Raw genomic sequence first — 24,238 nt, 5'->3', positions numbered from 1 at the left:
GGAGGTCCGTGGGGCAACGCACAATTGGCCTAGCGTCGTCCGGGTTAGGGAGGGCTTGGCCGCTAGGGATGTCCTTGTCTCATCGTGCACCAGCGACTCCTGTGGTGGGCTGGGCACAGTGTGCTCTAACCAAGGTTGCCAGGTGCACGTGGTTCCTCTGGCACATTGGTGCGGCTGGCTTCTGGGTTGGATGCGTGCTGTGTTAAGAAGCAGTGCGGATTGGTTGGTTTGTGTATCGGAGGATGCATGACCTTCAACCTTCGTCTCTCCTGAGCCCGTACGGGAGTTGTAGCGATGAGACAAGATAGTAGCTACTAGAAACAATTGGATACCATGAAAAAGGGGTAAAAAAAATTAAAAATAAACTGTGTTTGTGTGCTTATGCACTAGAAATGAATATTCATGACTTCATTTAAAATGTGATGGCACTTAAATGTCACCACTTCAGATGCAGCGAATGGGTTACTGATGCTTTTCAATGAGCCTGAGCGATGGCTCATTGATTGATTGGTGGGACGCCGTCCAAGCTGGTTGACAAGCCAACTCAATCACTTAATGTTGTCTCTGAGAAAGCCTGGAGTTTGATCTCGCTCGAAGAGGAAGGCGAAAATTAACAGAGAACAGATTCCTATCCTGAGGAGATTTTGCTCAATTAGCATGTTGATTAGCTAAATTACAATAACCCATGAGAAACCTATCAAAAAATGTAACCAACATTTTTTTATTACATCTTAGATCTCCCATTGACATTAACGCATAATTTATGCATACGTTTAAATGTATCTTAAGTTAGGATTGGGTCCAGAGTCTCTTCGTTTCAGTGGTCCGGCGAGGTATGGGAAGCAGGGCGAGCAGCAGCAGCAGACCTCGTTTCTTAAAGCAGGAAGGGGAGCCTGAGGCCCATCCCTAAAGTAGAGCAACCTTTTTCTCTCTTCCTTTCTTCACATCCTAAACCTACTTGTGTCCCTCTCTACCTCGTTGCTTTGCATCCTGGGGCCAGTGACACAGATACAGTACGAACTGTCTAGACAGGGCTAAATAGGCTGGGATGGTTTTCAGAGGAACTGTATGGGAATCTGAAATCTCAGTAGGGATGCATGAATACATAAGAAAATCCCTTAATATATGTTTTGTCCTTGGTACAATACAATTCAGACTAATGAATTTGTGCTCACTTTAGTGTTACAATGTAATATAAATGCGTTCAACATTGATATAATAACACTCACACGTACAATATGATTGTAATTCAGTGCGATGTGTTACTGCATTTGGATCTCCTCTATCGTTGTGAGGAAGGACAAATGACTACGGCGGTGTACGTGTACGTCTGTTCCTCATAGGCCCTGACGCCAGGGCACATCCCTGTGCCGCAGCAAAGATCCGTCAGCACATCGGAGAGAGAGAGAGAGGGAGAGAGAGAGGGGGGAGAGAGAGAGGAGAGAGAGAGCGAGAGAGAGAGAGGGGGAGAGAGAGAGAGGGGGAGAGAGAGAGGGGGAGAGAGAGAGAGAGAGCGAGAGAGAGAGAGAGAGAGAGAGAGAGAGAGAGAGAGAGAGAGAGAGGGGGAGAGGGAGAGGACAGAGGAGAGGAGCACATGATGACAGTGCCAGGGCACATCACGCTGGGTGTTGCAGGCGGACATATGCCGCAGCAAAGATCCATGTCCAGAAGTCACTCACCATCGGAGAGAGAGAGAGAGAGAGAGAGAGAGAGAGAGAGAGAGAGGGGGAGAGAGAGAGAGAGAGAGAGGGAGAGGGGGAGAGAGAGAGGGAGAGAGGGGGAGAGAGAGAGGGGAGAGAGAGAGGGGGAGAGAGAGAGGGGGAGAGAGAGAGAGAGAGAGAGAGAGAGAGAGAGAGAGAGAGAGAGAGAGAGGGGGAGAGAGAGAGGGGGAGAGAGAGAGAGAGAGGGGGAGAGAGAGAGAGGGAGAGAGGGGGAGAGAGAGAGGGGAGAGAGAGAGGGGGAGAGAGAGAGGGGGAGAGAGAGAGAGAGAGAGAGAGAGAGAGAGAGAGAGAGAGGAGAGAGAGAGAGAGAGAGAGAGAGAGAGGGGGAGAGAGAGAGAGAGGGGAGAGAGAGAGAGAGAGAGAGAGAGAGAGAGAGAGAGAGAGAGAGAGAGAGAGAGAGGGGAGAGAGAGAGGCTGAGATGAGAGAGAGAGGGCACTAGGGGGAAGGGAGGGGGAAGAAGAGGGGAGAGAAAGAGGGGGAGAAGAGAGAGAGAGAGAGAGAGAGAGAGAGAGAGACGAGAGAGAGAGAGAGAACAAGAGAGAGACCCCTTCTGGAAGGGCTACTCGCTGCCGGCCTCCCTCCCTCAGATTTATTTAGCAACTTCTGAATCATTTACAACACAGTACAGACCCCCTGCTCTAATCTCTCAAGCTCCTAGGACCACAATTTCAGGTGTCCGTCCTTGCAGTTGCAACTTTGTGTTTTATTGAAAAGCCTAATTTATTTTCCTTTGTTCTTTTTAAACCATTCCATTCCAAACCATCTTCATTCCATCTCCATTCTATCTCCATTCCATCCCCATCAATAATTAGCAACAGCTCTTTGTTTCTGTGAGATTCCTTCAAATGCCCACCATTGGTCCAGATTTTTTTTAAATCAGTAGCCTAAATGTTGTGTGTAGAGAGCATTGTATTCTGAAAAGAAAATCTGTTGTATTGGGATTCTTGACCACTGACCAGTGGTCCTATAAAAGCATCTGTGCAGTGATATATATGGCTTTATCTCTCATCCGGCGCCGACAGAGATGGCTGCCTCACTTCGCGTTCCTAGGAAACTACGCATTATTTTGTTTATTTTATGTGTTATTTCTTACATTGTTACCCCAGGAAATCTTAGGTTTTATTACATACAGTTGGGAGGAACTATTGGATATAAGAGCAACATCAACTCACCAACATTAAGACCAGGAATACGACTTTCCCGAAGCGGATCCTCTGTTTGGCCCACCACCCAGGACAATGGATCGGATCCCAGCCAGCGACCCAAAACAACGGCACGGCAGAAGGGGCAGATGGAGCGGTATTCTGGTCAGGCTCCGTAGACGGGCACATTGCACACCGCTCTCGAGTATACTACTCGCCAATGTCCAGTCTCTTGACAACAAGGTAGATTAAATCCGAGCAAGGGTTGCCTTCCAGAGAGACATCAGAGAACGTTCTTTGTTTCATGGAAACATGGCTCACTCGAGACACGTTATCGGAGTCGGTACAGCCACTGGTTTTCTTCATGCATCTTGCTGACAGAAACAAGCATCTCTCTGGTAAGAAGAAGGGCGGGGATGTATGCCTTATGATTAATGAGACGTGGTGTGATCATAACAACATACAACAACTCAAGTCCTTTTGTTCACTTGACATAGAATTCTTCACAATCAAATGCCGACTGCATTATCTACCAAGATAATTATATTCGATCATAATCACAGTCATGTATATTTCCCCCCAATCAGACACATCGACGGCCCTGAACGAAATTCATTTGACTCTATGTGAACTGGAAACCACATATCCTGAGGCTGCATTTATTGTAGCTGGGGATTGTAACAATGCTAATCTGAAAACAAGGCTCCCTAAATTTTATCAGCATTTTGATTGCGTGACCCGGGCTGGCAAAACCCTGGATCATTGTTATTCTAACTTCCGCAACGCATATAAGGCCCTCCCCCGCCCTCCTTTCGGAAACGCTGACCACGAATCCATTTTGTTGCTCCAGCCTATAGACAGAAACTAAAAAAGGAAGCACCCGTGCTCAGGTCTGTTCAACGCTGGTCCCAATCGGATTCCACACTTCAAGTCTGCTTCGATCACGTGGACTGGGATATGTTTCTGCATAGCGTCGAACAACAACATTGATGAATTCGGTGAGCGAGTTTATTAGCAAGTGCATCTGTGATGTTGTACCTACAGCATCAATTAAAATATTCCCTAACCAGAAACCATGGATTGATTGCAGCATTCGCACAAAACTGAATGCGTGAACCACTGCTTTTAATTAGGGCAAGATGACCGGAAACGTGACCGAATACAAACAGTGTAGCTATTCCCTCCGCAAGGCAATCAAACAAGCTAAGAATCAGTATAGAGACAAAGTAGAGTCGCAATTCAACAGCTCAGACACGAGACATATGTGGCAGGGTCTACAGCCAATCACGGACTACAAAAACCAGCCCCGTCGCAGACCACGATGTCTTGCTCCCAGACAAACTAAACAACTTCTTTGCTTGCTTTGAGGACAATACAGTGCCACTGACACGGCCCGCTACCAAAACCTGCAGGCTCAACTTCACTACAGCCAATGTGAGTAAAACATTTAAACGTGTTAAGCCTCGCAAGGCTGCAGGCCCAGACGGCATCCCCAGCCGCGTCCTCAGAGCATGAGCAGACCAGCTGGCTGGTGTGTTTACGGACATATTCAATCAGTCCTTATCCCAGTCTGCTGTTCCCACATGCTTCAATAATAATAATAATAATAATACTGCTTCAAGAGGGCCACCATTGTTCCTGTTCCCAAGAAAGCTAAGGTAACTGAGCTAAATGACTACTGCCCCGTAGCACTCACTTCCATCATCATGAAGTGCTTTGAGAGACTAGTCAAGGACCACCCTACCTGACACCCTAGACCCACTCCAATTGGCTTACCGCCCCAATAGGTCCAAAGACGATGCAATCACAATAATACTGCACACTGCCCTAATCCATCTGGACAAGAGGAAAACCTATGTAAGAATGCTGTTCATTGACTACAGCTCAGCATTTAACACCATAGTACCCACCAAATCCGCCATTAAGCTGGAGACCCTGGGTCTTGACCCCGCCCTGTGCAACCGGGTCCTGGACCTCCTGATGGGCCGCCCCCAGGAGGTGAGGGTAGGTAACAACATTTCCACCCCGCTGATCCTCAACACTGGGGCCCCACAAGGTTGCGTTCTCAGCCCTCTCCTGTACTCCCTGTTCATAACTGCGTGGCCATGCACACCACTAACTCAATCATCAAGTTTGCAGACAACACTACAGTGGTAGGCTTGATTACCAACAACGATGAGACGGCCTACTGGGAGGAGGTGAGGGCCCTCAGAGTGTGGTGTCAGGAAAATAACCTCACTCAATGTCAACAAAACAAAGGAGATGATTGTGGACTTCAGGAAACAGCAGAGGGAGCAGCCCCCTATCCTCATCGACAAGACAGTAGTGGAGAGGGTGGAACGTTTTAAGTTCCTCGGTGTACACATTACGGACAAACTGAAATGGTCCATCCACACAGACAGCGTGGTGAAGAAGGCGCAACAGCACCTCTTCAACCTCAGGAGGCTGAAGAAATTCAGCTTGTCACCAAAAACACTCACATACTTTTACAGATGTACAATCGAGAGCATCCTGTCGGGCGGTATCACCGCCTGGTACGGCAACTGCTCCGCCCATAACAATAATGCGTTCCAGAGGGTCGTGGGGTCTGCACAACGCATCACCAGGGGAAAACTACCTGCCCCCCAGGACACCTACACCACCCGATGTCACAGGAAGGCCAAAAAGATCATCAAGGACAACAACCACCAGAGCCACTGCCTGTTCACCCCGCTATCATCCAGAAGGCGAGGTCAGTACAGGTGCATCAAAGCGGGGAACGAGAGACTGAAAAATAGCTTCTATCTTAAGGCCATCAGACTGTTAAACAGCCATCACTAACATTGAGTGGCTGCTGCCAACATCCTGACTCAACTCTAGCCACTTTAATAATTGAAAAATTGATGTAATAAATGTATCACTAGCCACTTTAAACAATGCAACTTTATATAATGTTTACATACCCTACATTACTCATCTCATATGTATATACTGTACTCTATAACATCTACTGCGTCTTGCCAATGCCGTTCAGCCATCACTCATTCATATATATATTTGTATGTACATATTCTTATTCATTCCTTTACACTTGTGTTAATAAGGTAGTTGTGAAATTGGTAGGTTAAATTACTTGTTAGATATTACTGCATGGTCGGAACTAGAAGCACAAGCATTTCGCTACACTCGCATTAACATCTGCTAACCATGTGTATGTGACAAATAAAATTTGATTTGATTTGATCTTACCCCGATTCAACCCATTTGTAAACCATTCAGCTGCTAGTCTGTTACTCACAAAGCACTCAAGCAAAGAGCCAGTTGGCTAATATAAAACATACAATTAGGGAGAAGACATGAGATATGACTTTTTGTTACAGTATACAAAGACACATCACTCTATCTTGTTGTTTGTAAGCAGATTACAGAAGACAACTGACAACTGACCAGACTCCACAGTTTGGTACTAAGGTTCTATCTGCATTTCTGCAGATAGTACTCTAAATACCCCAAATCATGGTGTTCAGTTCAAAAGAATACTATAAATAAATTGCTGACACCATTCAAACCAATAAGGGGATGGAACTTTAAAGCCAGTTATCTCAGAATCATATTTATTTCAGATAGAACCTTGTAGTCCTAAATTCTCACAGTGCCAGTGGAAGCTAAGCTGTTAACTAGATGCCTTTTAATCTTCTTTATGAAATGTACACACTTACAGAACAGAGGCACAATGGGACATCAGTCTATAGTCACAACCCTTTCATGGTAACAACAACACCATATACTAATCACCATCAACATAAAGAAACAAACATCTGGCAAACATCTGGCCCTACACCTATAGGAGAACGTAGTATTAGTAATGGACACCTGTTTCCAACCAGATTCTCTTAAATCCCCCCAAGCCATGTGATTCGGACAGTATTATCTCACAGAATGTATCATCAGATAAGGGTTGTGTCCTGATGCATCATGGTTAAGTGCTCCCAAGTGGCACAGCAGTCTAAGGCACTGTATATCAGTGCTCGAGGTGTCACTACAGACCCTGGTTTGATTCCAGGCTGTATCACAACTTGCTGTGATTGGGAGTCCCATAGGGAGGTGCACAATTGGCCCAGTGTTGTCCGGGGTAGGCTGTCATTGTAAATAAGAATTTGTTCTTAACTGACTTGCCTAGTTATATAAATAAAACGAGCTTAGGCATGCTGGGTACTGCTGTAGCTGAGCCTATGGCGGTCCGCTGTCCATGCTCAGGGCTCATTTGGACTACAGTACAGTTCTAATTCAGTGGTTGCTACCACACTTCTCTAGATAGAACCTTAGGGTGTTTTTGGCTGAGAGTCATAGTGTGATCGTGTACACATACTACACACAGGCACATATACCCACAAACACACACACATGGCCTGGAGCAAATTGATTTTACGCTCTGCCAGATGAATACTCGTGGCATACAAGTGGTGGGAAAAGGCTGCACGCACAGAAAGAAGGCAGGAACTTAAACAGATTTGCTGCGGGACACTGAGAGGAGTTAGAACATTTGCAGATTTATGTCATATTGGCAACCTGCTCCTCTACTAATCTGCATAACACCCTTGCTCTTGCTAAGCTAATGTTGCAAGATGTTTTATTGTCCCTTCTACTGTATCACATCTACAGTACCTCCAAGGTAATATAGGAGGAGGTATTTTGTATATGGAAAAGGGTAGAACACAAATTGCTAAATGTAAACAGAGAGGATGTGATATTCAGAGCAATGAGAACGGTCAGTGGAGACACTCAGAGGAATAGACCAGTATGATGTCTGACATCAGGAGACACACAGATGGTTCTAACCTACTTTAGACTTCTCTGAAGGACAACAAGGAGACAGAATGAAACAGCAGAACAAGAGAACAGAGTAGTCCTGGTCTCAGGATACCTGGCTTTCTGTAACCCCAAACCTCAACAAGCTTCATGACCATGACAGAGACAGGGCACAGTCCCCTAGAGAAGGAAAGGGACAGGTAAGGTCCAGCTTGAGTGAAGCAGTGACTTCTGGGTACTTCTCTGATAGCATCAAGGAAAAATGGCACATAGTGCCTTCAGAAAGTATTCACACCTCTTGACTTTTTTCCATATTTTGTTGTGTTACAAAGTGGGATTAACATGGATTTAACTGTAATTTTTTTGTCAACAATCTACACACACACAAAAAAAAAAAAAATATATATATATATATATCTTGATTAGAGTATGTTAGAATCACCTTTGACAGCGATTACAGCTGTGAGTCTTTCTGGGTAAGTCTCTAAAAGTGTTCCACTCCTGGATTGTTCAACATTTTCCATTATTCTTTTCAAAATTATTCAAGCTCTGTCAAGTTGGTGGTTGATCATTGCTAGACAAACATTTTCAGGTCTTGTCATAAATGTTCAAGTAGATTTAAGTCAAAACTGTAACTCGGCCACTCAGGAACATTCACTGCCTTCTAGGTTAGCAACTCCAGTATATTTGTGGCCTTATGTGTAAGGTTGTTGTCCTGCTGAATGGTGAATTCATCTCCCAGTGTGGTGGAAAGCAGACTGCATCATGTCTTCCTCTAGGATTTTGCCTGTGCTTAGCTCCATTCAGCTTATTTTTTACCCTGAAAAACTCCCTAGTCCTTAACTATTTCAAGCATACCCATAACATGATGCAGCCACCACTATGTTTGAAAATATGGAGAGTGGTACTCAGTAATGTGTTATATTGGATTTGCCCCAAACCTAACACTTTGTATTCAGGACAAAAGTTAGTTGCTTTGCCACATTTTCTTGAAGTATTATTTTAGTGCCTTGTTGCAAACAAGATGCATGTTTTGGAATATTTTTATTCGGTAAAGGCTTACTTTTTTCACTCTGTCAATTAGGTTAGTATTATGGAGTAACTAAAATGACTAATACTGAAAGTTTTCTCCTATCACAGCCATTAAACTCTGTAAATGTTTTTCTTTCCTTCCTTCTTTTCTTTCCAAAACACTTGATAACTTTCTCGTTATCTCTATCAAAATTATTTTCTAGACCCTAATCAGTCAGGCGTCAAGATGGGTCCCTCAACAGAGACTGCTATTTTCTGCGTCACGGAGACTCTCCGCATGACCAAAGCTGACTCTCTCTCCTCTGTTCTCATCCTCCTAGATCTATACTCTGTCTTTGACACCATGAACCATCAGATCCTCCTCTCCACCCTCTCAGGGCTGGGCGTCTCAAGCTCTGCATATTCTTGGATTGCATCGTTCCTGGCAGGCTGCTCCTACCAGGTGACATAGAGAGGATCTGTCTGCACAACTTACTCTCACCACTGGTGTCCCCTAGGGCTTGGTTTTAGGCCCTCTCCTCTTCTCTCTATACACCAAGTCACTTGGCTCCATCATATCATCACATGGTCTCTCCTATCATTGCTATGCAGATGACAACAACTTTTCTCCTTCCCCCCTTCTGACACCCAGGTGGCGACGCGCATCTCTGCGTGCCTGGCAGATATCTGAACATCGGCCCACCACCTCAAGCTTAACCTCGACAAGAGGGAGCTGCTCTTCCTTCTGCGGAAGGCCTGCCCGCTCAAAGACCTCTCCATCACAGTTGACAACTCTAGTGTTGCCCTCCCAAAGCGCCACGAACCTTGGTGTGACCCTGGACAACACCCTGTCGTTCTCTGCAAACATCAAAGCAGCGACTCACTCTTGAGGTCTACAACATCCGTAGAGTACGACCCTACCTCATGCAGGAAGCGCTGCAGGTCTACAACATCCGTAGAGTACGACTCTAACTCACGCAGGAAGCGCTGCAGGTCTACAACATCCGTAGAGTACGACTCTAACTCATGCAGGAAGCGCTGCAGGTCTACAACATCCGTAGAGTACGACTCTAACTCACGCAGGAAGCGCTGCAGGTCTACAACATCCGTAGAGTACGACTCTAACTCACGCAGGAAGCGCTGCAGGTCTACAACATCCGTAGAGTACGACTCTAACTCACGCAGGAAGCGCTGCAGGTCTACAACATCCGTAGAGTACGACCCTACCTCTTGAAGCTTTCATCCACTACCAGACCATGGTGCTTACCAACGGAACAGCAAGGGGAACTGCAACTCCCTACCATCAGGCTAAGCTCAAACCCTACACCCCAACCCGAGCACTCCGTTCTGCCACCCCAGGTCTCTTGGCCCTCCCACCCCGCCCAGTCCAAGCTCTTCTCTGTCCTGGCATCCCAATGGAGGAACCAGCTTCCCCCTGAGTCCCTGCCCATCTTCCAAAAACATCTGAAACCCTACCTCTTCAAACAGATCTTAAATAATCCTCCTCCTCCCCCTCCTTTACCCATTTACCAATAGGTGCCCTTCATTGCGAGGCATTGGAAATCCTCCCTGGTCTTTGTGATTGAATCTGTGTTTGAAATTCACTGCTCGACTGAGGAACCTTAAAGATAATTGTATGTGTGGGGTACAGAGATGAGGTAGTCATTCAAAAGTCATGTTAAACACTATTATTGTACACAGAGTGAATCCATGATACTTATTATGTGACTTGTTAAGCACATTTTTATATCTGAACTTATTTAGGCTTGTCATAACAAAGGGGTTGAATAATTGTCTCTAGACATTTCAACTTTCATTTTTTATTCATTTGTAAACATTTCAAAAAACATAATTCCACTTTGACATTATGGGGTATTGTGTAGACAGTACATCAGTGACCAAATAAAACTCAATTTAATCCATTTTAAATTCAGGCTCTAACATAACAAAATGTAGAACAAGTCAAATGGTCTGAACACTTTCTGAAGGAACTGCATGTGTAAATGGCATAATATCAAGAAACTGAGCCTCAACAAAATCATTCTCACTTAGAAGGGGCAAAAGTACATTTTTTTAATCATCAAATCTACTTTTTAGATTTATTTGGGGTGATAAAGAAAATTATACACTTTGTATTTATTATAAAGTTGCCGTTTATGCAATGTAATTTAAAAAGTGAAAGTCTTAATGATCAACCCAGATATGCAACCAGTGAAACAGTCAAATCTCTGTAATTGATGTAACTTTTTATTACACTTTGTTTATCATTACGATCCACTGGGGTTGCACATGATTTACAATGCTATTTGTTTTACAAAGCAATTATGGTGCAATGATTTCTATGAGCAGCGTGCTTAATTCAAAACCAATAAACAATCATTACCTTCTCTTAGAGTCAAGACATATCAATGGCATCCAACCCGAAAATGTACTGTATGGGTCATAAGCAGTTTTAAAAACAATGATTCTGTTATTTTCTAGTATGAAGCACAAGAATAAAACCCTGCCCTGTGTCAGCCTTCCCAGGATGCAGAAACATGTTTATGCCAAGACCATTACTAAAATAAATATTTCAACAAGGTTGGTGGAAAAAAACATCTATTATTCTGTTCCCTGAACATACTAAAACAAGATGAACGCTCTTACAAACACACACAGACAAGAAACAGCTCTGATCTTCCTGAAAATTCCTGGATCACTTTAGTTAACACAACACAGCATTTTCATACTCCTCTCTCCAAGGTCAAAGAGGAGAGACATCTTGAGAAAAGTGAGATAAAAAGAGAAAACAGGGGCTGGGCTCAGTGACAGTGAGCTCAGTGATAGTGCCAAGTATATATGAGGGCCAATGTTGCTGTGGCAAGTGGGAGACACATGGGTTAAAGTGATGAATGGTGCCTGGGCTACAGGGAGAGCAACACCAAACAGAATCACTTACTGCAGAGTACTGCCTCTCAGCCCAAAGACTACACACCACTTCTGGGTGGGCTGGCTGGTGGTCAGGAGCTGGATGGTGTGGACAGGTGGCACACAGACACACTGTCAAGCTACCCTCAGGATTCTACTGTCATTTCTTGATTATTATTCTATTTTTTACATATGACTGGCTGAATTACATAAAACACAATCATATAATTGCCACTAAGCAGGCTATTAAGAAAGTAATTGCATTAGATCATTAGGTTTTAATTGTGCTTGTTAGATAAATTGAGCAAATTGATTGAGCTTAAATTAGCAATCCAAAAAGGGCTGTTATTTGTTCTCATTCTGCTGTCTGTGTCTCTCTGCAGGGCGACGGCTCCACATTCCTCCAGCTGGGCTCCTCCATCGAGCAGCAGATAAACGGCATGTTCAAGGTGATGGAGGAGTACAACTGGGACAGCTTCGTGGTCATCACCAGCCTGTACCCGGGCTACGAGGTCTACGTGGACTATGTCAAGACCTTCACTGACACCAGCTACTTCATGTGGGAACTGCAGGACGTGCTGACCTTCGACATGTCTGCCGACGGCATGAACGACATCCGGGCACGGCGCCTGCTGCAGCAGATCGACGCCCAGGTATTGCTGGTATACTGCTCCCACGAGGAGGCCCAGTACCTTTTCAGTATGGCCGGAGAGGCCGGCCTGCTGGGGCCTGGCTACATCTGGATCCTCCCCAGCCTTGCCGTGGGGAACCCAGACATGCCCCCACCAAACAGCTTCCCTGTGGGCCTCATTAGCATCATCACCGACCGCTGGCGGATGAGCCTGAGGAAGAGGGTGCGGGATGGGGTGGCCATCGTGGTCAAAGGGGTGCAGAGCTTCCACAAACAGAGGGGCTTCATCCCCGAGGGCCACAACGACTGTCACAGCCCTGTTAGGGCATCTTCTAATGATACACTGTTCAGGTGAGTGGAGGTGGAGGGATGGAAGGGGGGCATACTGACATACTGTAGGTTGGAGGTTCATTGCAATAAGAGAAGCCAACCAAAGTGGAGCGATTAAGTGATACAGTTGAAGTCAGAAGTTTACATACAACTTAGCCAAATACAATTAAACTCAGTTTAATCCTAGTAAAACAAGTGTCTGTCTTAGGTTAGTTAGGATCACCACTTTATTTTAAGAATGTGAAATGTCAGAATAATAGCAGAGAGAATGATTTATTTGAGCTTTTATTTCTTTCATCACATTCCCAGTGGGTCAGACGTTTACATACACTCAATTAGTATTTGGTAGCGGTGCCTTTAAATTGTTTAACATGGTTCAAACGTGTCGGGTAGCCTTCCACAAACTTCCCATAATAAGTCGGGTGAATTTTGGCCCATTCCTCCTGACAGAGCTGTTGTAACTGAGTCAGGTTTGTAGGCCTCCTTGCTCACACACACTTTTTCAGTCCTGCCCACAAATTTTCTATAGGATTGAGGTCAGGGCTTTGTGATGGCCACTCCAATACCTTGACTTTGTTGTACTTAAGCCATTTTGCCACAACTTTGGATGTATGCATGGGGTCATTGTCCATTTGGAAGACCCATTTGCGACCAAGCTTTAACTTCCTGGCTGATGTCTTCAAATGTTGCTTCTATATATCCACATAATTTTCTATTCTCATGATGCCATCTATTTTGTGAAGTGCACCAGTCCCTCCTGCAGCAAAGCACCCCCACAAAATTATGCTGCTACGCCTGTGCTTCACAGTTGGGATGATGTTCTTCGGCTTGCAAGCCTCCCCCTTTTTCGTCCAAACATAACGATGGTCATTATGGCCAAACAGTCCTATTTTTGTTTCATCAGACAAGAGGATATTTCTCCAAAAAGTATGATCTTTGTCCCCATGTGCAGTTGCAAACCGTTGTCTGACTTTTTTCTGGTGGTTTTGAAGCAGTGGCTTCTTCCTTGCTGAGCGGCCTTTCAGGTTATGTCGATATAGGACTCGTTTTGCTGTGGATATAGATACTTTTGTACCTGTTTCCTCCAGCATCTTCACAAGGTTCTTTGCTGTTATTCTGGGATTCATTTGCCCTTTTTGCACCAAAGTACGTTCATCTCTAGGAGACAGAACACGTCTCCTTCCTGAGCGATATGACGGCTGCATAGTCCCATGGTGTTTATACTTGCGTACTATTGTTTGTACAGATGAACGTGGTACCTTCAGGCATTTGGAAATTGCTCCCAAGGATGAACCAGACTTGTGGAGGTCTACAATTTTGTTTCTTAGGTCTTGGCTGATTTCTTTTGATTTTCCCATGATGTCTTGCAAAGAGGCACTGAGTTTGAAATATTTAATGACTCCAACCCAAGTGTATATACACTTTCGACATCAACTGTAACTGTAGCAGATTGAGAAGGACTGACTTGAAACAGAGAGAGAGACTTGGCAACATCGGTCAACAGTTGCTCAAAAGTCATTTAGCTGTGGCTTTCCATCAGCTTAATGTTGTGGTGGGGGGCAACATGGTACTCTCCCTGTCACTCTCTTAACCCCTGCCTGCCAACTCATCCATCCTACCTCTGTCCCATCACCTCACTGTTGGAAGCACTGGCATCACAGAGAGACGATGTGGCCTGTCATACCTGCCCAGCCAAGCCCAAAAGAGCAATCTTGCGCCATCTGTGCCAGGGAACATGGAGCAAATCCTATTTGGTTCCAGAACATTTTTAATCAGCCAAAGGGAGGCTCGGCTTCTTTAGGGACAACAGATTTAGCGTCAGCATTTGGCACTAGCCAAGGTCATTGAGACTGGACTGGGAGGATTGGAGAGTTTCCAGGCAGGGTACAGGGTGGTATTCTTTATACATTTTTGTGGACCAGGATCGTAATATGAAATCTGACACAGTTCAGTGGTATTAAAACATCACTTTCTCCTCAGAAGTAATTTTCTCTTTTCTGCATGAGGGAAAGATAACTTCTCTTTTTGTAAATTGAAATCCTTCATGAAAAAGGAGAACCATCTGGGCAGCTGTATTTCAGCCCTACGATTTTCCACTTTAAAGACAAAAACAATCCTGAGTGGAATATAGCAATGACCAAAGTTGGTAATATGAGGGTCCCGCAGGCAGAACATAGCCTGGTATAGCACTCTCCGTCTGCTCTCCACTCTTTTATTTCCCTCCCTGGCACAATATTGTTCTTTCTCTCAGACCTCCCTATTCAAAGGGAGCAGTGCCTCGCTCTCTCCTCGGCGGTCAATAGACTCAACACCTCATTTAATTAGGTCTCTTTTTAATGAGCTTTTGATTATAAATCACTACGTCTGTTAATAAGATTATCACAGATTACCAGATTAAACAAGCCTTCCACATGGACTAGACAGAGGGCCCGTTCATTACCCAGCATGCTTTCATCACCTCTGCTGGACTGAGAGAGAGAGGGAGGAGAGGTGAGAGAGCAGCCTCGCAGTGCGTGATGACAGGGAGTTCACAATATGTTGATAGCTATGTGCAAAACAAGCAGCAGGTAGTGCTTTAGAAATAGGATGAAACCATTGGAAGATTGGATTAATGGACATTAACGAGTATTAGTATAATGTTGTAATGAGTATTTAACTCTTTGATTGATTTCCCTTGTTTTCAGGCACATGTTAAACGTAACATGGGAACACAACGACTTCTCGTTCAACCCTGAAGGGTATCTGATCAACCCAGCTATGGTCATCATCACCTTAGATCGAGAGAGACAGTGGGATAAGGTGAGACATTACACTTCATTATATCCCTCCCAATCAGTAAAACTAGGGTTAGTCTTTATGTTATCTGACTACAAGTTAATAAGGCTATATAACCTGCTCATTACGAAAAGGAAAAACTCAAAAAAGTGTTATTAACAACACATGAATTACTGCCTCATTCACTGTGTATTTTCATGAACTATCACTGACAGGCCTTGACTTGGGCATATTGTGGGCTGTTACATTTCCTTTGTATCACCTGTTACAAAATACAGACTGTCCAACTTATAGGCTAGCATTTTGCTCTGACTGCCTCCTACCAATCACAGTGTCCTAACGGGGCACTATACCCGGTGTCTCTCCATACCACAGGCCTAGTGTGATTACACGTCTGACTGCCTCCCACCAATCACAGTGTCCTAACCGGCCACTATACCCGGTGTCTCTCCATACCACAGGCCTAGTGTGATTACACGTCTGACTGCCTCCTACCAATCACAGTGTCCTAACCGGCCACTATACCCGGTGTCTCTCCATACCACAGGCCTAGTGTGATAACACGTCTGACTGCCTCCTACCAATCACAGTGTCCTAACCGGCCACTATACCCGGTGTCTCTCCATACCACAGGCCTAGTGTGATTACACGTCTGACTGCCTCCGACCAATCACAGTGTCCTAACCGGCCACTATACCCGGTGTCTCTCCATACCACAGGCCTAGTGTGATTACACGTCTGACTGCCTCCTACCAATCACAGTGTCCTAACCGGCCACTATACCCGGTGTCTCTCCATACCACAGGCCTAGTGTGATTACACGTCTGACTGCCTCCTACCAATCACAGTGTCCTAACCGGCCACTATACCCAGTGTCTCTCCATACCACAGGCCTAGTGTGATTACACGTCTGACTGCCTCCTACCAATCACAGTGTCCTAACAGGCCACTATACCCGGTGTCTCTCCATACCACAGGCCTAGTGTGATTACACGTCTGACTGCCTCCTACCAATCACAGTGTCCTAACCTAGTGTGGCCACTATACCCGGTGTCTCTCCATACCACAGGCCTAGTGTGATTACACGTCTGACTGCCTCCTACCAATCACAGTGTCCTAACCGGCCACTATACCCGGTGTCTCTCCATACCACAGGCCTAGTGTGATTACACATCTGACTGCCTCCTACCAATCACAGTGTCCTAACCGGCCACTATACCCAGTGTCTCTCCATACCACAGGCCTAGTGTGATTACACGTCTGACTGCCTCCTACCAATCACAGTGTCCTAACCGGCCACTATACCCGGTGTCTCTCCATACCACAGGCCTAGTGTGATTACACGTCTGACTGCCTCCTACCAATCACAGTGTCCTAACCGGCCACTATGCCCGGTGTCTCTCCATACCACAGGCCTAGTGTGATTACACGTCTGACTGCCTCCTACCAATCACAGTGTCCTAACCAGTGGCCACTATACCCGGTGTCTCTCCATACCACAGGCCTAGTGTGATTACACGTCTGACTGCCTCCTACCAATCACAGTGTCCTAACCGGCCACTATACCCGGTGTCTCTCCATACCACAGGCCTAGTGTGATTACACGTCTGACTGCCTCCTACCAATCACAGTGTCCTAACCGGCCACTATACCCGGTGTCTCTCCATACCACAGGCCTAGTGTGATTACACGTCTGACTGCCTCCTACCAATCACAGTGTCCTAACCGGCCACTATACCCGGTGTCTCTCCATACCACAGGCCTAGTGTGATTACACGTCTGACTGCCTCCTACCAATCACAGTGTCCTAACCGGCCACTATACCCGGTGTCTCTCCATACCACAGGCCTAGTGTGATAACACGTCTGACTGCCTCCTACCAATCACAGTGTCCTAACCGGCCACTATACCCGGTGTCTCTCCATACCACAGGCCTAGTGTGATTACCAATCACAGTGTCCTAACTGACTGTCCTCCTACCACAGGCCAATCACAGTGTCCTAACCGGCCACTATACCCGGTGTCTCTCCATACCACAGGCCTAGTGTGATTACACGTCTGACTGCCTCCTACCAATCACAGTGTCCTACCAATCACAGTGTCCTAACCTAGTGTGATTACACGCCACTCCTACCAATCACAGTGTCCCCGGTGTCTCTCCATACCACAGGCCTAGTGTGATTACACGTCTGACTGCCTTCTACCAATCACAGTGTCCTAACCGGCCACTATACCCGGTGTCTCTCTATACCACAGGCCTGCCTTGCATTCCACTACCTCAGAGCCACCGACTCTTAGCGAACGGGACCTTGTCTCACATATTCATCCCACCTTCACATCACACCTTCCCTCTACCTGTAATGCCCAGTAGGGAGTAGACACTGAAGCGAGATGGAGGTCGGATTTCTTCCTTAAATGCATTCAGTGGTTGAATGGAGGTTGATGTGTGTCAGAGCATGTTGGACCCAACCACATCTCTGGGTAAACAGCTCCGGGCCTTCTCCAGCTTATTACGTGCCATCGATGTTCTCTCAAGGTTGGTTCCTATTCATTTCAGATATGTTATTGAAACTGAGGCATATGCCTCTGTAATTGGACGGTCTGACAGCGCGCTCTACTGAAGGCTATCAGATGTGTGGTTGGTCAGAGAGAGAGAGAGAGAGAGTAGTAGTCTATTGACAGCTTGTAGCAATGGAAAGGTTGCAGTTAAAAATACAACAGAAAATGAATGCGCTGTAGCTGCTACACTGTAGTGAGTCCACTTTGAGGATGAGAATTCAACAAGCTTACTGCTGGACGTGATCTAAAAGACTCATGTTACTGGAAATTTCTGAGCTCCTCAAAAAATTACCTGAAATGATACTTCAAAAGAATAACAAGAACTTACACTGAGTGCACAAGACATTAGGAACACTGCTCTTTCCATGACATAGACTGACCAGGTGAATCCAGGTGAAAGCTATGATCCCTTATTGATGTCACTTCAATCAGTATAGATGAAGGGGAGGAGACAGGTTTAAGAATACTTTTTTTACCCTTGAGACAATTGAGACATGGATTGTGTATGTGTGCCATTCAGAGGGTGAATGGGCAAGACAAAATATTGCAGTGCCTTTGAACAGGGTATGGTGGTAGGGGCCAGGCGCACTGGTTTGAGTGTGTCAAGAACTGCAGAAGAGTGTGAGTGTGTCAAGAACTGAAGAAGAAGAAGAAGAAAATGAGAAGAGAGGAGAAGAAGAGGAGAATAAGAAAAGAAGAGAAGAGGAAGATAAGGAGAAGAGAAGAAGAAGAGTAGAAGGAGAAGAAGAAAAGGAGAATGAGAAGAAGAGAAGGAGAAGAAGAAGAAGAGGAGGAGATGAAGAGAAGATGAAGAAAAAGAGAAGAAGAAGAAGAAGAGTGGGAGATGAAGAGAAGAATAAGAAGGAAAAGAGGAGGAGAAGAGAAGAAGAAGAAGAGAAGGAGAAGAGAATGAGAAGAAGAGGACGAGAAGAAGAGAAGGAGAGCAAGAGGAGAAGAAGAGAAGAAGAAGAAGAGGAGAAGGAGAAGAAGAGGAGAAGGAGAAGAAGAGGAGAAGAAGAGAAGGAGAAGAAGAGGAGGAGAAGAGAAGGAGAAGAAGAGGAGGAGAAGAGAAGGAGAAGAAGAGGAGAAGAAGAAAAAGAGAAGGAGAAGAAGAGGAGGAGATGAAGAGAAGATGAAGAAAAAGAGAAGGAGAAGAAGAAGAGTGGGAGATGAAGAGAAGAATAAGAAGGTAAAGAGGAGGATAAGAGAAGAAGAAGAAGAAGAAGAAGAGAAGGAGAAGAGAATGAGAAGAAGAGGACGAGAAGAAGAGAAGGAGAGCAAGAGGAGAAGAAGAGAAGAAGAAGAAGAGGAGAAGGAGAAGAAGAGAAGGAGAAGAAGCGAAGGAGAATGAGAAGAAGAGAAGGAGAATGAGAAGAAGAGAAGGAGAATGAGAAGAAGAGAAGGAGAAGAAGAGGAGGAGAAGAGAAGGAGAAGAAGAGGAGGAGAAGAGAAGGAGAAGAAGAGGAGAAGAAGAGATGGAGAAGAGAAGGAGAAGAAGAGGAGGAGAAGAGAAGGAGAAGAAGAGGAGAAGAAGAAAAAGAGAAGGAGAAGAAGAGGAGGAGATGAAGAGAAGATGACGAAAAAGAGAAGAAGAAGAAGACGAGTGGGAGATGAAGAGAAGAATAAGAAGGAAAAGAGGAGGATAAGAGAAGAAGAAGAAGAAGAAGAAGAGAAGGAGAAGAGAATGAGAAGAAGAGGACGAGAAGAAGAGAAGGAGAGCAAGAGGAGAAGAAGAGAAGAAGAAGAAGAGGAGAAGGAGAAGAAGAGGAGAAGAAGAGGAGAAGGAGAAGAAGAGAAGAAGAAGAAGAAGAAGAAGAAGAAGAAGAAGAAGAAGAAGAAGAAGAAGAAGAAGAAGAAGAAGAAGTCTGGGGATCCAGACAGGCTATAGGTATTTGAGATCTTGGCTTCCTCTCTCATCTCCAATATGTTACAAAGGCAAACTGACAAGTCTGTTCTTTGACACAAACAAAGAGGTTTGGCTCTGTAAAGCCATTAAAAAGAGTGAGGGGACACTCTTATGCTCTCTTTTACCATTGTGATCCATTGACAAGGCCCATAAACTGGGGGAAAGGAAGACAAGAGGATTAATCAATAGTCCGGCAGGAGAGACAGGAATAACTAAGCATACCAGTAAAACAGAGGATATTCTAATAGTTGTATTTTGTTGTCCTTTGTGACATCTGACAATAATGACTGCAATAATCAGATAACTTTGAGTATTAGTAGGAGAGATTATTGTGAAGCAAAGGAATTTCTCAGTGATACGGGTTGGCCCCCTGATAAAACGTTTAGAACAGCCAACCCAAAGTAAGAAAATTATGCAGTCTTTGACTGCTGTAAAATAATGTATTTTTTATTAAATGTAACCTTTATTTAACTAGGCAATTCAGTTAAGAACAAATTCTTATTTTCAATGGCGGCCTACACTGGCCAAATATGGACAATGCTGGGCCAATTGTGCGCTGCCCTGTGGGATTCCCAAGCACAGCCGGTTGTGATACAGCTTGGATTTGAACCAGGGTGTCTGTAGTGACCCCTCTAACACTGAGATGCAGTGTCTTAGACCTCTGTGCCACTCGGGAGCCGAGATATGTAAAATATTATTATTGTTATTGTAAGGTTGTAACTTTCAATGCTCACTTTATTGCATCTTAGATGCCTCGGAGTTGGCCAAGCATAATTTTAGTGACCCCTGACATGAATTAAAGATGGCAGTGCAATCCATACATTCTAAAATAGTTATTGATAAGTATTCTGCCATTGTAGAGGTAGTTGATTGAACACAAACATGTTGTTAAATGTTGTTAATGTGAGAAATGAAATGTTTTTACCCTGCAGTCTTTTGTTGCTGATACGTGTGACAATCCGCCAATATATTGACAGAAACATAAAAGTTGGTCAATATGCTCTATGTGCAAACACAGTAACAATGAATACAATTATCAACACAGTTCACGATCCATTTTAATGTCGCTCCGTAGTAATTAGGAGGCACAAACAACAATGAACACAAAAACATTCTGGAGAGAAAACGTATTTGACTCTTTGTTTAACCTTAAACAACTCTTCATTATGGAACTGATTAAAAGCACAATATGTGCCATTAAGAACGGGTAAATCATCATCACTATGTCAAAGTTTACAACCTCTTTCTCAACACATAAAACCATACAGAACAATAATAGAAGTGTTACTGCTTTGGGCTCTGTGAAAGCCACAGTTTAATCACTGTGCGTGATCACTTTAATTACTGTGTGTGATCACTTTGCAATGAAGCAGAGAAGTGCTGTTCATCATACTGAACTACTTCCTCACCACTGAGATGGACAACTGTGTTTGGTAATGGAGGAAAGAACAGATAAAGAGTTTGGTCCTCTGTGACCGGCTGATCCTCACAGCTTAAGTACAGATGTTCAGAGTGAGACAAGACAAACCTCTCTAACTTAGTGCAAGGAGACGTCACAGGTGGTGCAACTACACAGTGTGTGCCTCAGGATTGTTGAGGTCTATTTAAAATGGGCAAAGATCTTGTCTTTCTGCATCCTGATATATATTTGATCGACTGTATGTTTTCCTTGTGGAAATGAGAGAATCCATCACTTAGCATTCAACAGTAAAATGTATTTCCTTTTTTTCTATAATAAAATACACAGGAAAAATGATAACAAAAAATGCAGACCTGGAAATAACATTTCCTCGACTTAATCTATCCTGGCATTTACCACACGGCTGCATGGAAATCTCTGAGGAGTAGTTTGAGATGTGATTGTATTGCAGGTTTGAATACCGATAAGCTAAAGTATGACTCATGCCTGTTATTTTCCCTTCTCTCTCTCCTCTTCCAGGTGGGTAATTATGAGATGGGGATCCTGCAGATGAGATACCCGGTGTGGCCTCGATACGGCACCTATCTGGAGCCCGTATCAGATAACAGACACTTGACTGTGGCCACGCTGGAGGAACGTCCCTTTGTCATAGTGGAGGCTGTCGACCCCATGACTGGGACCTGTGTCAGCAACACTGTGCCCTGCCGCCGCCAGTCCAACAAGACAGAGACGTGAGTGGAACAGTATTCCTCTCTGATATTAATGACCACAAACCTTTTCTGATGAGAAGAATGAAACAGAGCATAAAAGTGTAGCGTACTACTATGGTGATGTACATCCATTATCCTGTTTCACCATTACCTGTTGTCAGGGGCGATTTTAGCATGTATATCTTGGTGGGGCAAACTCCCCAAAACATTTTTAGCTGCATGCCAGCAAAGCCACTACACAACACAAAACAACACTAAATAATACATTAATTGCACTGTAACGTGATAAACAGTGCACACAAACTGTTCAAATCCAATTTTATTGGTCACATACACATGGTTAGCAGATGTTAATGTGAGTGTAGAAAAATGCTTGTGCTTCTAGTTCCAACAGTGCAGTAATATCTAACAAGTAATCGAACAATTCCCCAACAACTACCTAATACACACAAATCTAAAGGGGTGAATGAGAATATGTACATGTAAGTATATGGATGAGCGATGGCCGAGTGGCATAGGCAAGTAGCAGTAGATTGATTAAAATACAGTATATACATGTGATATGTGTAACGAGTTTCCTCCTCTTCTTCCGAAGAGGAGAGGCGAAACGGATCAGAGGACCAATACGCGGCGTGGTAATTTTCCATGGTACTTTTAATGCGATAAGGTACACATGAACAAACTAACAAAACAAGAAAACGTGAAAACTCAAATTACAGTCCTATCTGGTGCATACACAGAGACAGGAAACAATCACCCACAAACACACAGTGAAACCCAGGCCACCTAAGTATGATTCTCAATCAGAGACAACTAATGACACCTGCCTCTGATTGAGAACCATACTAGGCCGAAACATAGAATTTCCCAAAACCTAGACAAACAAACATAGACTGCCCACCCAACTCACGCCCTGACCATACTAACTAAACACAAAACACAGAAAATAAAGGTCAGAACGTGACAGTACCCCCAAAGGTGCGGACTCCCGGCCGCAAAACCTTGACCTATAGGGGAGGGTCTGGGTGGGCGTCTGTCCGCGGTGGCGGTTCTGGCGCGGGACGCGGACCCCACTTCACCCTTGTCTTTGTCCGCCTCATTTTCCGCCTCCGTGGCTTTCTCACCATGGCAACCCCTCTCAATGACCCCACTGGACAGAGGGGCAGCTCGGGACAGAGGGGCAGGGGCTCTGGACAGAGGGACAGGGGCTCTGGACAGAGGGACAGGGGCTCTGGACAGAGGGACAGGGGCTCTGGCGCCTCTGGGCTGAGGGGCTCTGGCGCCTCTGGGCTGAGGGGCTCTGGCGCCTCTGGGCTGAGGGGCTCTGGCGCCTCTGGGCTGAGGGGCTCTGGCGCCTCTGGGCTGAGGGGCTCCGGCAGCGGCGCCCGGACAGGCGGGAGGCTCCGGCAGCGGCGCCGGACAGGCGGGAGGCTCCGGCAGCGGCGCCCGGACAGGCGGGAGGCTCCGGCAGCGGCGCCGGACAGGCGGGAGGCTCCGGCAGCGGCGCCGGAAAGGCGGGAGGCTCCGGACAGGCGGGAGGCTCCGGCAGCGGCGCCGGACAGGCGGAGGCTCCGGCAGCGGCGCCGGACAGGCGGGAGGCTCCGGCAGCGGCGCCGGACAGGCGGGAGGCTCCGGCAGCGGCGCCGGACAGGCGGGATGCTCCGGCAGCGGCGCCGGACAGGCGGGAGGCTCCGGCAGCAGCGCCGGACAGGCGGGAGGCTCCGGCAGCGGCGCCGGACAGGCGGGAGCACCTGCAGAGAGGAGACAGAGAGACAGCCTGGTGCGTGGAGCTGCTACAGGAGGCAGCGGCGCCGGACAGGCGGGACGCTCCAGCAGCGGCGCCGGACAGGCGGGAGGCTCCGGCAGCGGCGCCGGACAGGCGGGAGGCCGGCAGTGGCGCCGGACAGGCGGGAGGCTCCGGCAGCGGCGCCGGACAGGCGGGAGGCTCCGGACAGGCGGGAGGCTCCGGCAGCGGCGCCGGACAGGCGGGAGGCTCCGGCAGCGGCGCCGGACAGGCGGGAGGCTCCGGCAGCGGCGCCGGACAGGCGGAACGCTCCGGCAGCGGCGCCGGACAGGCGGGAGCACCTGCAGGGAGGAGACTGAGAGACAGCCTGGTGCGTGGGGCTGCCACAGGAACTACCAGGCTGGGAGACTTTCAGGAGGCTTGGTGTTAGGAGGAGCCTGAAAGACCGGGCTGTGGGGGAGCACTGGAGCTCTGGTGCGCAACCTTGGCACCACTTCCCCAGGCTGGACAACTACTCGAGCCCGGACCCTCAAGAGTGCAGGCACAGGTTGAACCGGGCTGTGGGTAAGCACGGAGATCTAGTGCTTACTACA

The 24,238-nt window shown here is 46.2% G+C and overlaps 1 protein-coding gene across 2 annotated transcripts in view; it reads left to right on the top strand.

The window, feature by feature from the left end:
* LOC118384711 (glutamate receptor ionotropic, NMDA 2C) overlaps positions 1–24,238 on the top strand; it is a 117,117-nt gene that overhangs the window by 69,656 nt on the left and 23,223 nt on the right. For both annotated transcript variants that reach the window (XM_052519069.1, XM_052519068.1), the window contains exons 3-5: positions 11,954–12,552; positions 15,216–15,330; positions 21,711–21,922. In XM_052519069.1, coding sequence (XP_052375029.1) covers positions 11,954–12,552; positions 15,216–15,330; positions 21,711–21,922 — 926 coding nt within the window. The remainder of the gene's footprint in view (positions 1–11,953; positions 12,553–15,215; positions 15,331–21,710; positions 21,923–24,238) is intronic.

The sequence above is a fragment of the Oncorhynchus keta genome, chromosome 5, assembly GCF_023373465.1.
Source record: "Oncorhynchus keta strain PuntledgeMale-10-30-2019 chromosome 5, Oket_V2, whole genome shotgun sequence".
In the NCBI taxonomy this organism is placed as follows: Eukaryota; Metazoa; Chordata; class Actinopteri; order Salmoniformes; family Salmonidae; genus Oncorhynchus; species Oncorhynchus keta.
The sequence above is the reverse complement of the archived record's forward strand: the minus strand, read 5'-3'. Positions and strand labels throughout refer to the sequence as shown.